At 38.1% G+C, this 12,566-nt stretch overlaps 1 protein-coding gene across 1 annotated transcript; it reads left to right on the top strand.

Moving 5' to 3' along the window:
• Positions 1-5,496: 5,496 nt before the first annotated feature.
• On the top strand, positions 5,497-12,467 carry LOC102706644 (branched-chain-amino-acid aminotransferase-like protein 1). The gene is made up of 19 exons (XM_006651336.3): positions 5,497-5,677; positions 5,804-5,902; positions 6,334-6,405; positions 6,483-6,575; positions 6,750-6,887; positions 7,228-7,286; positions 7,419-7,521; positions 8,440-8,628; positions 8,728-8,828; positions 8,917-8,971; positions 9,222-9,308; positions 9,416-9,467; positions 9,858-9,943; positions 10,078-10,131; positions 10,207-10,290; positions 10,391-10,462; positions 11,171-11,251; positions 11,700-11,735; positions 12,019-12,467. The coding sequence occupies exons 1-19, from the start codon at positions 5,582-5,584 to the stop codon at positions 12,145-12,147; spliced, it is 1,686 nt and encodes a 561-aa protein (XP_006651399.2). The 5' UTR covers positions 5,497-5,581; the 3' UTR covers positions 12,148-12,467.
• Positions 12,468-12,566: the final 99 nt, after the last annotated feature.

Raw genomic sequence — 12,566 nt, 5'->3', positions numbered from 1 at the left:
TTGCTCCTCCCTGGTTTTCTCGAGTTCTTGCGCCACCTCTGTCTCCCCAGTTCTGTTCTCTTGCGCGCACGAGAGTTTGGAACGAGCAGGCCTCCGGAACCCCTCTTGCCAGGGTACCTGCTCGGATAGGCGGGTGCTAAGGTTTTTGGGGAGTGTGTTTGCACGACTGCTCACTGCACCATGTCGACTGACGGGAACGGGAGCCAGAGCGGTGGCGCGCACGGTGACAGTGGCGGCGCGCACGACGACGGCGGCAACGTCAATAGGAACAACAACACCAACGGAGGCAGTACTGCCTCAAACACTAGCGGAGGGCCATTTTCAGGGTTACTACATTCTCCTCCGTTCTGTTTATTGTTATAGAATGCCTGTTAGCAATGGTTTCATTGCTATATTATGATCAAATGGATGCTTGTGCTTATCATATATTAAGCATGTTGCTACATGTTCTGTTCATATTATTTCCTATAATTGTCATGCCTATTGTCTTTTTATTTTGGATTAAAATATGCTGAAATGTGATCATATTTCCAACAACTTTCGCCAAAAATAAAATCATGGAAATTTTTCATAAAGAATATCCTGGCAGTTTGGGATATTATTGTTTGACAAATTGAACGTTCATTTATCCGTGAAAGAGCATGATGTGTGCATGGCATAGAGCAGCTCAAGTGACAAGTGTCCGCAAGCGGAGAATGTTAATGTTTGGTGTAGCATAAGAATAAAAGTTTCGGAGATGATGAAATCAAATACAAGAAAAACTCTAGACAGTGTGAAAGATTTCTGTCAAGCATCCAAGATTTGAGATTTCGATCTGTCACTAACCATCATAAGCACATCATTGTGCGAAACAAGGAAAATGACATCCCACAATTGAAATCAACCAAAACAACTTCGAACTGGGCATTTGCGAAGATGGCATCTCAAACTCACAATTAAAATACATAATCTAGTAGCGCAGCGACAAAATAGAGTAATTAACTTTTTACCGCTCTTTCATTTGGTCGTAACAGATTTATTATTAAACCCACGTATGTCATATACACATGAAAGTCCACATATTATAAACAGTGAGCGGTAATTATATTATCATCTAATTTTAAAAGTGGCAAAAAGTTAAATGTCCCTGACAAAATTGGCCAGATCTTATCTTATAGTACCACAATACCACGCATGCATTTAATCTAATCATCAAGCAAACTCACAAGCGACAAAATTGGCGAGATCTTAGTTTTCTTTTCCTTTTCTAATAGCCCTACGTTTTCTCAATAAAATATACTACCTCCGTTTCATAATATAAGATGTTTGACTTTTTTCTTACAATATTTGATCATTTGTCTTTGTCAAAAATTATGAAAATAGGATTTATTTTGTTTGTGACTTTGCTTTATTGTCAAAAGAACTTTAAGCACGATTTATCATTTTTTATATTTATACTAAATTTTTAAGTAAAACGAATGGTTAAACGTTGTAAAAAAAATCAAACATATATTATGAAATAGAGACAGTAATACTGAAACCGTCCAACTTTGACTCTTTTCATGAACACGAAATAATAGCTTTGGAGACACATCCCTGAAAGAATAAAATTCCTGGCCATGGTCGATCTCGATCGCAGCAGTGCATGGCACGCAAGAAGGAAACCACCGGAGAACGCAAATATCACTGCCATAGTGCCTCCGTATCCGCGGTTGACAATGACATAATACAAATTCGGAAAGCACAAATTTTACAGAATTTTCAAAAAAAATCAGTTTCTAAAATCCTCCAAACCAAAGAGATCTAGCATATATGTGAGCAGTAAACACAAGACATGATCCATAATGAGGAGAGCACCCAATAATTTTAGGGTTAATTAGATCCATACCATTATAAATTTTACGGTTTCAAAGAATACTATTACTATTCACGAAATCGTATATGTGCCATTTAAATTTTATCAAATTACAACTATACCACTTCCGTTACTTTTTCTATCCAAACTGCTGCTTTTCCGTCTTCTTCCTTCTTCTTTCATCTACCAACGGCGTTGAGAGATGGTCGTCTTCCAGCACTGGCGACGAACCAGTTCGTCTACGAGATCTGCAGCAAGGATTTCCAGCGAGACGAGAACCTGCAGCTGCACCGGCGAGGGCACAACATGCCGTGGAAGCTGCGGCAGTGCGGTGCTGGCGCTGGCGGCAAGCCACCGCGGAAGCGGGTGTACGTGTGCCCGGAGCCCCGGAGTCGTCGTGCATGCACCACAGCCGTGCGCTGGGCGACCTCATCGGCATCAACAAGCACTTCTGCCGCAAGCACGGCGAGAAGAAGTGGAAGTGCGAGCGCTGCGGCAAGCGCTACACCATCCACTCCGACTGGAAGGCCCACTCCAAGGTCTACGACACCGTCTTCTCCAAGCAAGCAGCCCACCCTACATCCATCCACCATTGACGCCATTGTTGAGAGCTTGCTTTCCCTGACCTTGAGTTCTTGTTGTTGTTGTCGTCCACGAGGGAAAGCATGGTGACGAACCGGTTCATCCAACGCAGCAGGTGATGGAAAATGTGACGGAAGTGGTATGGTTGCAATTTAACAAAATTTCAATGGCACGTATATAATTTTATGAATAGTAATGGTATTTTTCATGGATAGTAATAGTGTTTTTTGAAACCGTAAAATTTACCGTTGCATGGATCTAATTAACCCATAATTTTATTAGGTGTTATGGTAGAATACTAAACCGCAGAGAATACTGTAGTCAAGCTCTAATTTTATTCGTACTTTGAGTTTGATCGATCCCACGTGTAGATCAAATTTACCAACTAGATTTTCGGGATAACTAAAGCTAGATATGTACGTCTATCATAATTTAATCCAGGCTTCTCCGTGAAACTTAAAAGTTAAAACCTTCCAACTTCTCGTTGCCGTTTAATCATAACTGTTCCGTTTTGACGATCTTTACAAGCCTGTTCGAAAACATGTGCTTGATCAAACAGAAAATTTTCACAACTCTGCCAACAAACTGACGAATTAACGGAATCGATGAACTTAGAATTACCTCACCAACAACAGTAAATGTTGTACCAATCGGCAGAAGCCGCTCCGTTCGCTCCAATCCAAGTACCTATATCAACACTCAAAAAACTCAGTACCAAGATTATATTGTTCCTCTCTTTCTAGAAAACGCAATGGCTTTTGATCATTTCTAATGTCAACAGTAATTAAGGTTTATGTCTCGTCTTTTCACATTTGTTTATGCTTATAAGCCAAAATTAGAGTTGACTTTGGAGTATTTTTATCGTAATTTATTTTTCAGTCCGTGCTTTAAAAATATATATATAAATTTTATCCATAAATTATTTTTTAATCATTAATAGCCAGTTCGTTTATGTTTATATAAAAGTTGACCTTTACTGAACTTTCACATCCACAGGCTGAACACGTAAATGCTTGTTTGTTCTCCTAAAAAACGCGGCTCACACGATTCAGAACAAAACGCTCGGTAGCATCTTCCTGTAAGTAAAGTAAGCGCTTATTTGGATCGAACAGCATCCTTCACATCTCTCCTATCCCATTATCTATCCTAAAAATAGAGAATAAAGGGTAAAAGTAGAGCTCCAACAGAAAAGCTATCACATTCTTTATTTTTATTTTTAGATGTCATCTATATCAGAAAAGAGAAACTCTATATTTATATATTCTTATCTCCATGCTCCAAAGAGATATGGAGGATGTTATATATGGATGATCTGCTAGAGTACAAAGAGATATGAAAGATAAAATTACTTTAGATGATCATCTAAATAAAGATATGAATGACCAAATTTAAATGAGCTGTTGGGATGCTCTAAGGTATTTTGAAAGATTGCTGGAGTAAGACTATAGATAGGAAATATTTCCTATCCGTTTATTTAGCCCCCCCAAATTGATCACAGGAATATCAAAGGAATATTTCCTTTGCTACAGTTCCTAGAAGAAAAGTACATTAAGACAAAAATCCACTCGGACCTGATGGTTTCAATTCCTGTGCACGAAGATCGATGAAAAGCATGATTTTAGCTCCATTAATAAGTGATGCTCCAACGGCTAAGCCTAATCTGCCAGCTAGTTGCATGCTTTCACTGTAATTGCACTAATTAAAATTTGTGGTATATTTATTTTTTTACAATCATCAATCCGAACAAGCCCTCAACCTATAATTTTATATTTTTCAATCCTCTGTTTTACATATACATTTTTTCCTTTTCCTACACTTTTCCTATCCTGTGAACCGAATAAGCCCTAAAATCTAGATGTAAGAAAATGCCAGACCTGATGGGAGATTTAGCCAATAGACCAGATGAAGCTAATTAACTATCCAGAAATTGGAATTAGTGTAAGCTAGATTGGACAATAAAAGGCGGAGGAGGCAAGATAGAATTAATATATCCACGGTTAATGAGTTCATCCGTTCCAAAATATAAACATTTCTATTATTCAAATTTTGTACCATAATGTAATCATTTCGGTACCGATTTTCATGGTTTCAATCATCTCAATGATTTCGTAGTTAAAAAATAAAAAATTAACCACTTAAGCAAATAAAATGGGATCTTTAACATCTACTTAGTTTTTACTAAACAAACTAAAAATACTTATATTTTGAAATGAATACAGACATCTGCTTAGTTTTTACTGAGCAAACTAAAAATGCTTTTATTTTGAAACGAATATACTACGTCAACCCGATCAGACTGCAGTTTCACACTCCCTATAGCTTGTAGCAGAACCAAACCGATCAACTCGATCAATAGCCACAGCACCAACGGCAGACAAGAGCAGGGCGTCCTGGTGCCAAATGGGCAGGAAGCACGTTTACCAGACCAATCAAAATCAATCGATCAAGAGTGAATTGCATTTAGAACTAGATTTTATTACTTAAGCTTCGTATTAAATCAAGTATTATTATTTTTTAAAAAAGATCAAGGTAGATTGTGATACGAAACTTCACATATTATTAAACCAAAGAGAAAATATGAATTCTTTACACCTTTAAGTATTCATACCAGATAAATTACCCACTATCACTTTCAAAGCGATTTTAATTCTACGTGGCACCGACGTGTAAATCCAATGAACCAAAAAAATAATAAATATAAGACCCACATATCATATTAAATCACCTCATTCACTCTATAGTGGACAAGCTAGCGTAGTGGTAGACAGGGCGAGACAAACGGTGATTCCGTGTTCGAACTGACATTTTAAATGTGTCAGCCAACACTTGGAGTGACATTCTTAGGAAACCCAGTTTTGAGAATTGCAATTTCTCACTGCCACCGGCCAAAGGGGATGGCCACGTCAGCTCCTTCGTGTAACGGCCGTGACGGTGATGAAGTAGTCCAACGTGGCCGCACTGGACCGGACCAGCCACCCACTGCCACTACCATCATCAACCACTGCGCTCTTGCTTCCCTCCTCTAATAAATTTATATAATATCCCACTGTAATTAGTACTCCAATATTATTATTAATTAATCTCCGAATCCCCATCAATTCCGCGAGAGAAGAGGGGGATTCCATTCCGCTCCACCCCCGAATCCTCCTCATCTCCGAGCGACGGATGGCGGCGGCGCAGCCGGAGCCGGAGCCGGTGGTGATCCACGCGTGGTCGGCGCCGCGCTCCCTCAGCACCAGCCTCATGTACTCCTTCGCGCAGGTGCCGCCTCCCCCTCCCGCCGCGGGCGGCGGCGACCCCAGTCGACCGACCACCCAGCTGCATTTCGGTTTCTGAGATTTTGTTTTTCGTTTTTGTTTCCTGTTGTGGTTTTGTGGTTGGTCATAGAGGGATGACATGGAGGTGCTCGACGAGCCCCTCTACGCTAATTTCCTGCGTGTCACGGACGTCGACAGGCCGTATCGCCAGGAGCTTCTGTCTAAAATGGTAAATCTTGAGGAATGGTTTGGTGATCATTACTACTTCTACTCCAATGCTTAATCTAATGTAGCAGTCGCCTGAACCTGAACGCAAATGGTTAATCCAATGGTTAATCTAAAATGGTAAATGACTCATGAGATTATTGAAAGATGGTGGGGGGAGGTGCTTTTGGCATCAAGCTTTTAAGCTGCAGCATTTGTATCAGCATCCTGCTTCATAAATTACCACATCAAAGTAGTTGTCAAATGTTCTCAGTGTGTCCATTTGTTTATTTCCATTTCAGTTTTGAAAATAATGTAGCGCACCATACTCCTGTGTGCTTTTACTTTTTAAAAATAGTTTTGCAATGTTACCATAAATTATATGCTCCAATATCCAATATACCTGGAGCATGTGCCTTGTGTATAATGGAGTCACTAGGAGTACTTCCAGTGCAGGATCCTGATGGTAACAAAGTTATTAGTGAAGTCATTTTTGGGCCTGGGAAGACGAAATTTCGTTACTGCAAGGTAGATCTTTTTTCTGAATGTTGCTCGCAGCTTTATAAATGTATCGGTACATTGATCTCTTAATCTTTTGTATGTAGCACATCTCAAAGCAGCGCCTCCCTAACTTGTCAAGTGACCTGATGAAAAAGGGAAAACATTTCATATTGATACGCAGCCCTCTAAATATCCTGGTATTTATTTTACTACATTTTGTTTCAATGTTACATATAAACATGCATTCTTTGCTCACTTGTCAAGTCACACAGCCCTCGGATGCTTTGCTGTCCATAGTTGCCTTTCACTCCCCATGATGTTTTGTATTTTGCATATATTTCCTCCTGCTAATAGCATTCAACTTATGTCAGCCATCATTTGGCAAAGTCGTCCCACCATCATTCTTTGAGCTCGGCATAGCAGAACTTGTCTCAATATACAGTGAATTGTGTGAGCTTGGGAGCCCGCCGCCTGTCATAGATGCAGATGATCTACTACGGGATCCTGAGGTATATATATTATTGGATATTCAATGATGTTATTACTGTGAAAATTATTCACTTTATTTAAATATTGTATGGGTAATTGAGTATTACAGCCATTATATTGTAGTGAGCTGCTTTGAAGGGCATGGCATTGCTGTTCTCAAGCAATTAGTCTACGTTATATTACACTAGTAAAAAAATGAAGTTCAAATTATCTTCAATTTTTGAAACCATGGGGGTCTGAAATGACCTTTTGTAATTATTAGATTAAAAATTTAAATGCTTGAGGTAATTTCTAATAGTATGATATTGTCTCAATTCATGTGTTCCATGTGCAAATTGCTTGTTTGTTCTTCATGTGCAGGTTGTCTTGGGTGGACTATGTGAGGCTCTACGTATTCCTTTCCAGCCACAGATGCTCAAGTTAGTATCTTGTACATGGTAACCATGTTATATCTACTGTTGTTAAGTATGCACATAACACGTATGGTAGGGCACCAAGATTCAAATGTATGTTCTTTCTTAGTTCAGTTGCAATTATATTTTCCTTTTTAGATGGGAAGCAGGCCCCAAGGACTTTGATGGCATTTGGGCTCCCTGGTGGTATAGGAGTGTACACAAGTCTACGGGTTTTTCTATGCCCCGTCATTATCCTTTGGTAAGCTTACATAAAAAAAATTCTTTCGGTTCTCAGCATATATTTTTGAGGTTTCTGCAAAGTTGCTATCCAAATTTTCTATTTATCAAGGTATTGTATTGGCATAGACAGAGAACAAAGGTCTTCTAGAGCAACATGGCAATCTTGCAGGGAGTTACATGTGCATTTAATAGGGTTGCATGCAGAAAATGCACTTGGATATTGTAAAACAATTGTGTTTTTACTAAAGTACGGAAATCTGATGGTTGGAGATAACACCTTACCTTAGTTGAAGGGTATCTGAAGTGTTGTACATGCATATCTTCATTTGGATAGCTTGATCATTCTGCTAAATTTCTAGATCTTCCCATTTAATTTTTCACAAGTACTTTTTTTCACCATTGTATTGAATATTTCATGGTTCGTGCTCGGTAACTTTTTGAGAACCTGAAAACTATAGGGATATTTGTTTTGAAGAAATAACTTTTAGAATAAATAATAATAGATCAGTGCAACGGTACTGGGCAGGTCTGTACTGAACTAAGAAAAACAAAGCAGACATGTATACATGGCTAATCTGAAAGCACGAAAAAGGCCAATTTATTCACCACTTCACCAGATAGATTCTTCTGCCTTGTCCTTGAATAGATTATGATACCTACCCATGGTTCAAAAGGAACATTTTATACCTACCCATGCTGCTTCATGTAGGTGTCATCAAATGTGAAACACCTGATTTGAAAAGAATTGACCTGTTAGATGAATGACTATTCTAACAATATATCTATTTAGTGTAAAAAAGTTGAGAGTTATTGAGCGGCAGACCTATCAAACAAGTTACCTTTAACATCCTAACGAGATGCAGTTCATTTTTTCTAGATCTGGTGAAACAATAGGTACAGATTTTAATTATAATCAACTAACTCTACTTGATTTCAGACTTTTCCATTTGCCTTTTATGATCTGCTTGAGCAAAGCTTGCCTTTCTACAACATGCTGAAACGCCAAGTAAGCAAAACAGCAGGATCCCTGCAACCAACATTACCTGATCCTCCTCTTCCAGTACCTGAAAATAAAAAAATTCTTGTTTGGGTTGGAGATGAGCTTTTGCCCCGTGATAGTGCAAAGGTACTTGACATGTAACTTTTGGTATGCACTTGGTATTATAACAGTTATGCTTGAGCAGTGATTCCCATTCTTTTTCATCTAACCATTTATCTTGTAAAGGTTTCAGTATTTGATTCAGTTGTGCAAGGAGGGGATGCTGTGTGGGAAGGATTACGTATATATGATGGAAAAGTGTTCAAACTTGATGAACATTTGGATAGGTGTGGTATTAATCTCTCTATTTTCTGAATCTCCATTCTTTTTTCTGCTTGTTATCTATGAGAAGACTGTCCTTGTGGTTTTATCTAGGTTGTTCGATTCTGCAAAAGCTATGGCCTTCAGCAATGTTCCCAGTCGTGATTGGGTAATTTGACCTAGACTGCTTTATCCTTACTGTTCATTGCATTGCAAGAAAGGTCAAATTGATCTTTGTTAAGAATCTTTGATGTCATTGCGTGCCTTTTTGCATTTATATTCCAGCTTGTTCAGTGTCGTCTGCTAACTTTTGGTTTCGAATATTACCAGTAGTATGTCCAATGAAAATATGATCGCTGAGGGCCAGTAATGAAATTTGAACCTGAATTAAACTTTCTTTTTGTTCATGTTTCATGCAGATTAAGGATGCTATCTTTAGGACTCTTAATGCAAATGGAATGTTCAATAATGCTCATATAAGGCTTACACTCACCCGTGGGAAGAAGGTAAAATATGAATCCAGATTCATTGGTAGCGCCACAGTATATATTTATCATCTTCGTTTCATATCCTGCTTGATCACTCTATTCACTAGTTATAAAATAAAATTCAGGTGACATCAGGAATGAGTCCGGCTTTCAACCTCTATGGATGCACCTTGATAGGTATTCATATTTCCCATTCCCATCTTCTTGCTTTTGTGAGCCAACGGCAAGTATTGTTCTCTGTTCTCCACCTTATAGCATAAGGACATGATGTAGGACAATGTGAAGCCGTGAAGGTTTAGCTGCTTAATCACCAGTGGTATTTGGTACCCATTCTGGTAATCTAATTCTGCTACTGTTGGCTGGCAGTGCTGGTGTAAAACTACATAGCCAGTTCACTGACCAATTGTATAGCTTAGGAACTTTTGAGTACTTTGTGGTATGATATTGATAAATTGAACAACTTTGTTGTGGAAAATTCTTGCATACACTATGATGTCCAATTCAGTTAGCATTTGAGTGGTAAGTGTGTACAATAATGCTAATTTCTGATAAGGAATGTCCTTTCAGTTCTTGCGGAGTGGAAGCCACCGGTTTATGATAACTCACATGGAATAAAGTTGGTAACTGCCACCACGCGGCGTAATTCTCCAAATGTAAGATCCATTTACAAACATGTATATGATTTAGCTTCTTTTTCCATTTCAGTTCGAATGTTCATGAAACATCTTGTTTTGTTTCTGTTTGAGAATGAACATTGACCTTGGCTGCTCTCATGATTTTTTTTCAGAGCATAGATTCAAAGATTCATCACAACAATCTTATCAACAATATTCTGGCGAAGGTCCTTTGTCCTTTAGATTTGGTTGTTGATGCTTAATAATTGCAGTAGGACTTAGTTGTTAATGCTTCTATGCAGATAGAGGGTAACCTTGCACAGGCTGAGGATGCCATCATGCTAGATAAAGATGGTTTTGTATCAGAAACAAATGCAACAAACATTGTAAGTGTACATGGCTGTTATCATGCATTTGTTTGAAATTTACCTCAATATAATTCATATCATCTATTTATTTCTAAAAATGGCACCATGTTAATTTCAGTTTATGGTTAAGAAGGGGATTGTGTTGACACCTCATGCTGAGTACTGCCTTCCAGGCATTACACGTGCAACTGTAAGTATAATCAGGTTCCAATTGGAAAACTATAAGAATTCAGAACAAATCTGATAAATTGGATCTCCCTCCATTGGAATGACATGCAAGAGATTTTTCATACCGTTTTTGTCTGATTGCATGCCATTGCATTTTTCAATTAGTGTTATAGCAATACACATTGCATTGTACACTAATGCACTTGTACAACTATGTTTGTACTGGAAAGTATTGCGCGTAACCAGAGAAACTATTTTTTTTACTGTGACAAAGATGCCCGATACATATTAAATATGAGGTGTTTCTTCTGTTTTTGTGCTCTTTTTCTGTATATGTTGATGTTATTGAATCATTGGCATTTTCTAAATATCTGAAAGACAATAGTGCTAAGTCATCATAATTCTCTGTACCATTAGAATCCCTACTGAGTTAATTTGTTTTGCTAGAGCATTGATTGTCTCTTTTTTCTTTTCGTTTTACATCAATGCAAATGACACATTATGTTTACCTAATGCCTACAGTTATATTTAGAATATATATTTTCCTGTCTTGCTGCATCATGACCTAAAAAAATATGTTCTATCCTTTTACATGCATGGAAGAGAAAATTTGTGGTCTCAGTTAATATGGAGCATTGTGCGATTATCAAGTTGAACACACGTTTCTGAAAAACTCAAAAGGGCCATCTTGGCAGATGCTAACATTTCTCATGTTGGATGAAAATAACAGGTCATGGATCTTGTGGTAAAAGAAAGCTTGGTGCTACATGAACGTCGCATTAGTCTATCAGAATTTCATGCTGCAGATGAGGTTTCACTCTATTTCATGGTCAATATTTATCTAGTGCAAACAAACCTGCTGCCTTTTCAGATAAAAAACTGTAGCTGTCAAAAATATGTTTATTGTTTTAAGGACATGAGGTTACCCTGCCTTTTTAAGGTAGGGGGAAGAGAAAATGCTATGAGCAGAGGTCTGAATATACTCAACCAGAGAACCCCAGTTACACTGTTTTACAGGGCAAGTGAGCAAACAAAATGAACCATCAGAATTATAGTTTGCTTGCTTCAATTAAGCACTACAATTATCTAGTTGGGCATACATTGTTTTCTTAAAAAAACAAAAGACCCGTGTTTGCATATGCTAATATTTTTCACATTTAACTTGATAGATCTTTATCTATATCATGACGAATTACTATAGTATATTTTCTTACAGAACATTTACATGAATACTGATATTGTGGGGTTCTCACATGCAGGTGTGGACAACTGGAACGATGGGTGAAATCACACCAGTGAGTTGATATTTCCAGTGCACTCATGTTTTCCTAGTTTACTGCATGAATTCTGTTTTCTAAACCAAATTATTTGGTCACTCTAGTAAATGACTATATTACACCTACTACTATTCTTCCACACAGGTTATTTTCATAAAGTGCTTCTACTGTTCCTATCAAGGTTCTCATGTTTGCCATATTTTAGAGATGACAAACACACAGTGACCATGAACTTGTTAGTAGTGACAGTCCGTCCTATAGCTGATGCTTCGTTGCTGATTTATTCTACTCTACGACACAGGTAGTAATGATCGATGGTCGTGAAATTGGTGACGGGAAAATAGGTCCCGTCACAAGACAAATCCAGAACGCATACAAAGTCCTGACTGCAGGATCTGGAGTACCAATACCGAGAAATGCTGAAGAATAACAAATAGTGCAGGCGTTCCTGATTCACCTGCCAGGACCAATTTAAACGTGAAATCGATTGTGTACCAGTTTAGAGCAATAATGGCTGCCATGTGATCGCTAATGTGCGAAGATGCGCCGTACAAAATTGTCATTTCAGCTAGAAAATGTATATTACAATTAGGCGACCCTTGCAGTCAACTGTGGAGTTTATTGTTGTTCAATTAGGGCTTTAACCTAAATTTCGGGTTTGATTTTTGGACGATTATGAATTCAATGGACATCCCAAACAAAAAAGAATAATTCAATAAACATGTCCAATGGTACTACTCTGTTTGGCACTGTGATGACCTTTTTAAAAGGACCTGTGCAGTTCTAGTTTTTGTTTTTCATTAAAAAGTTAGTACTACTTGAAAGCATGTATGCTGAAGATAAAAGCCA

This window comes from Oryza brachyantha, chromosome 3 (genome assembly GCF_000231095.2).
Source record: "Oryza brachyantha chromosome 3, ObraRS2, whole genome shotgun sequence".
NCBI lineage: Eukaryota > Viridiplantae > Streptophyta > Magnoliopsida > Poales > Poaceae > Oryza > Oryza brachyantha.
Note: the sequence above shows the minus strand (reverse complement) of the source record. Positions and strands in the feature narration are given on the sequence as shown.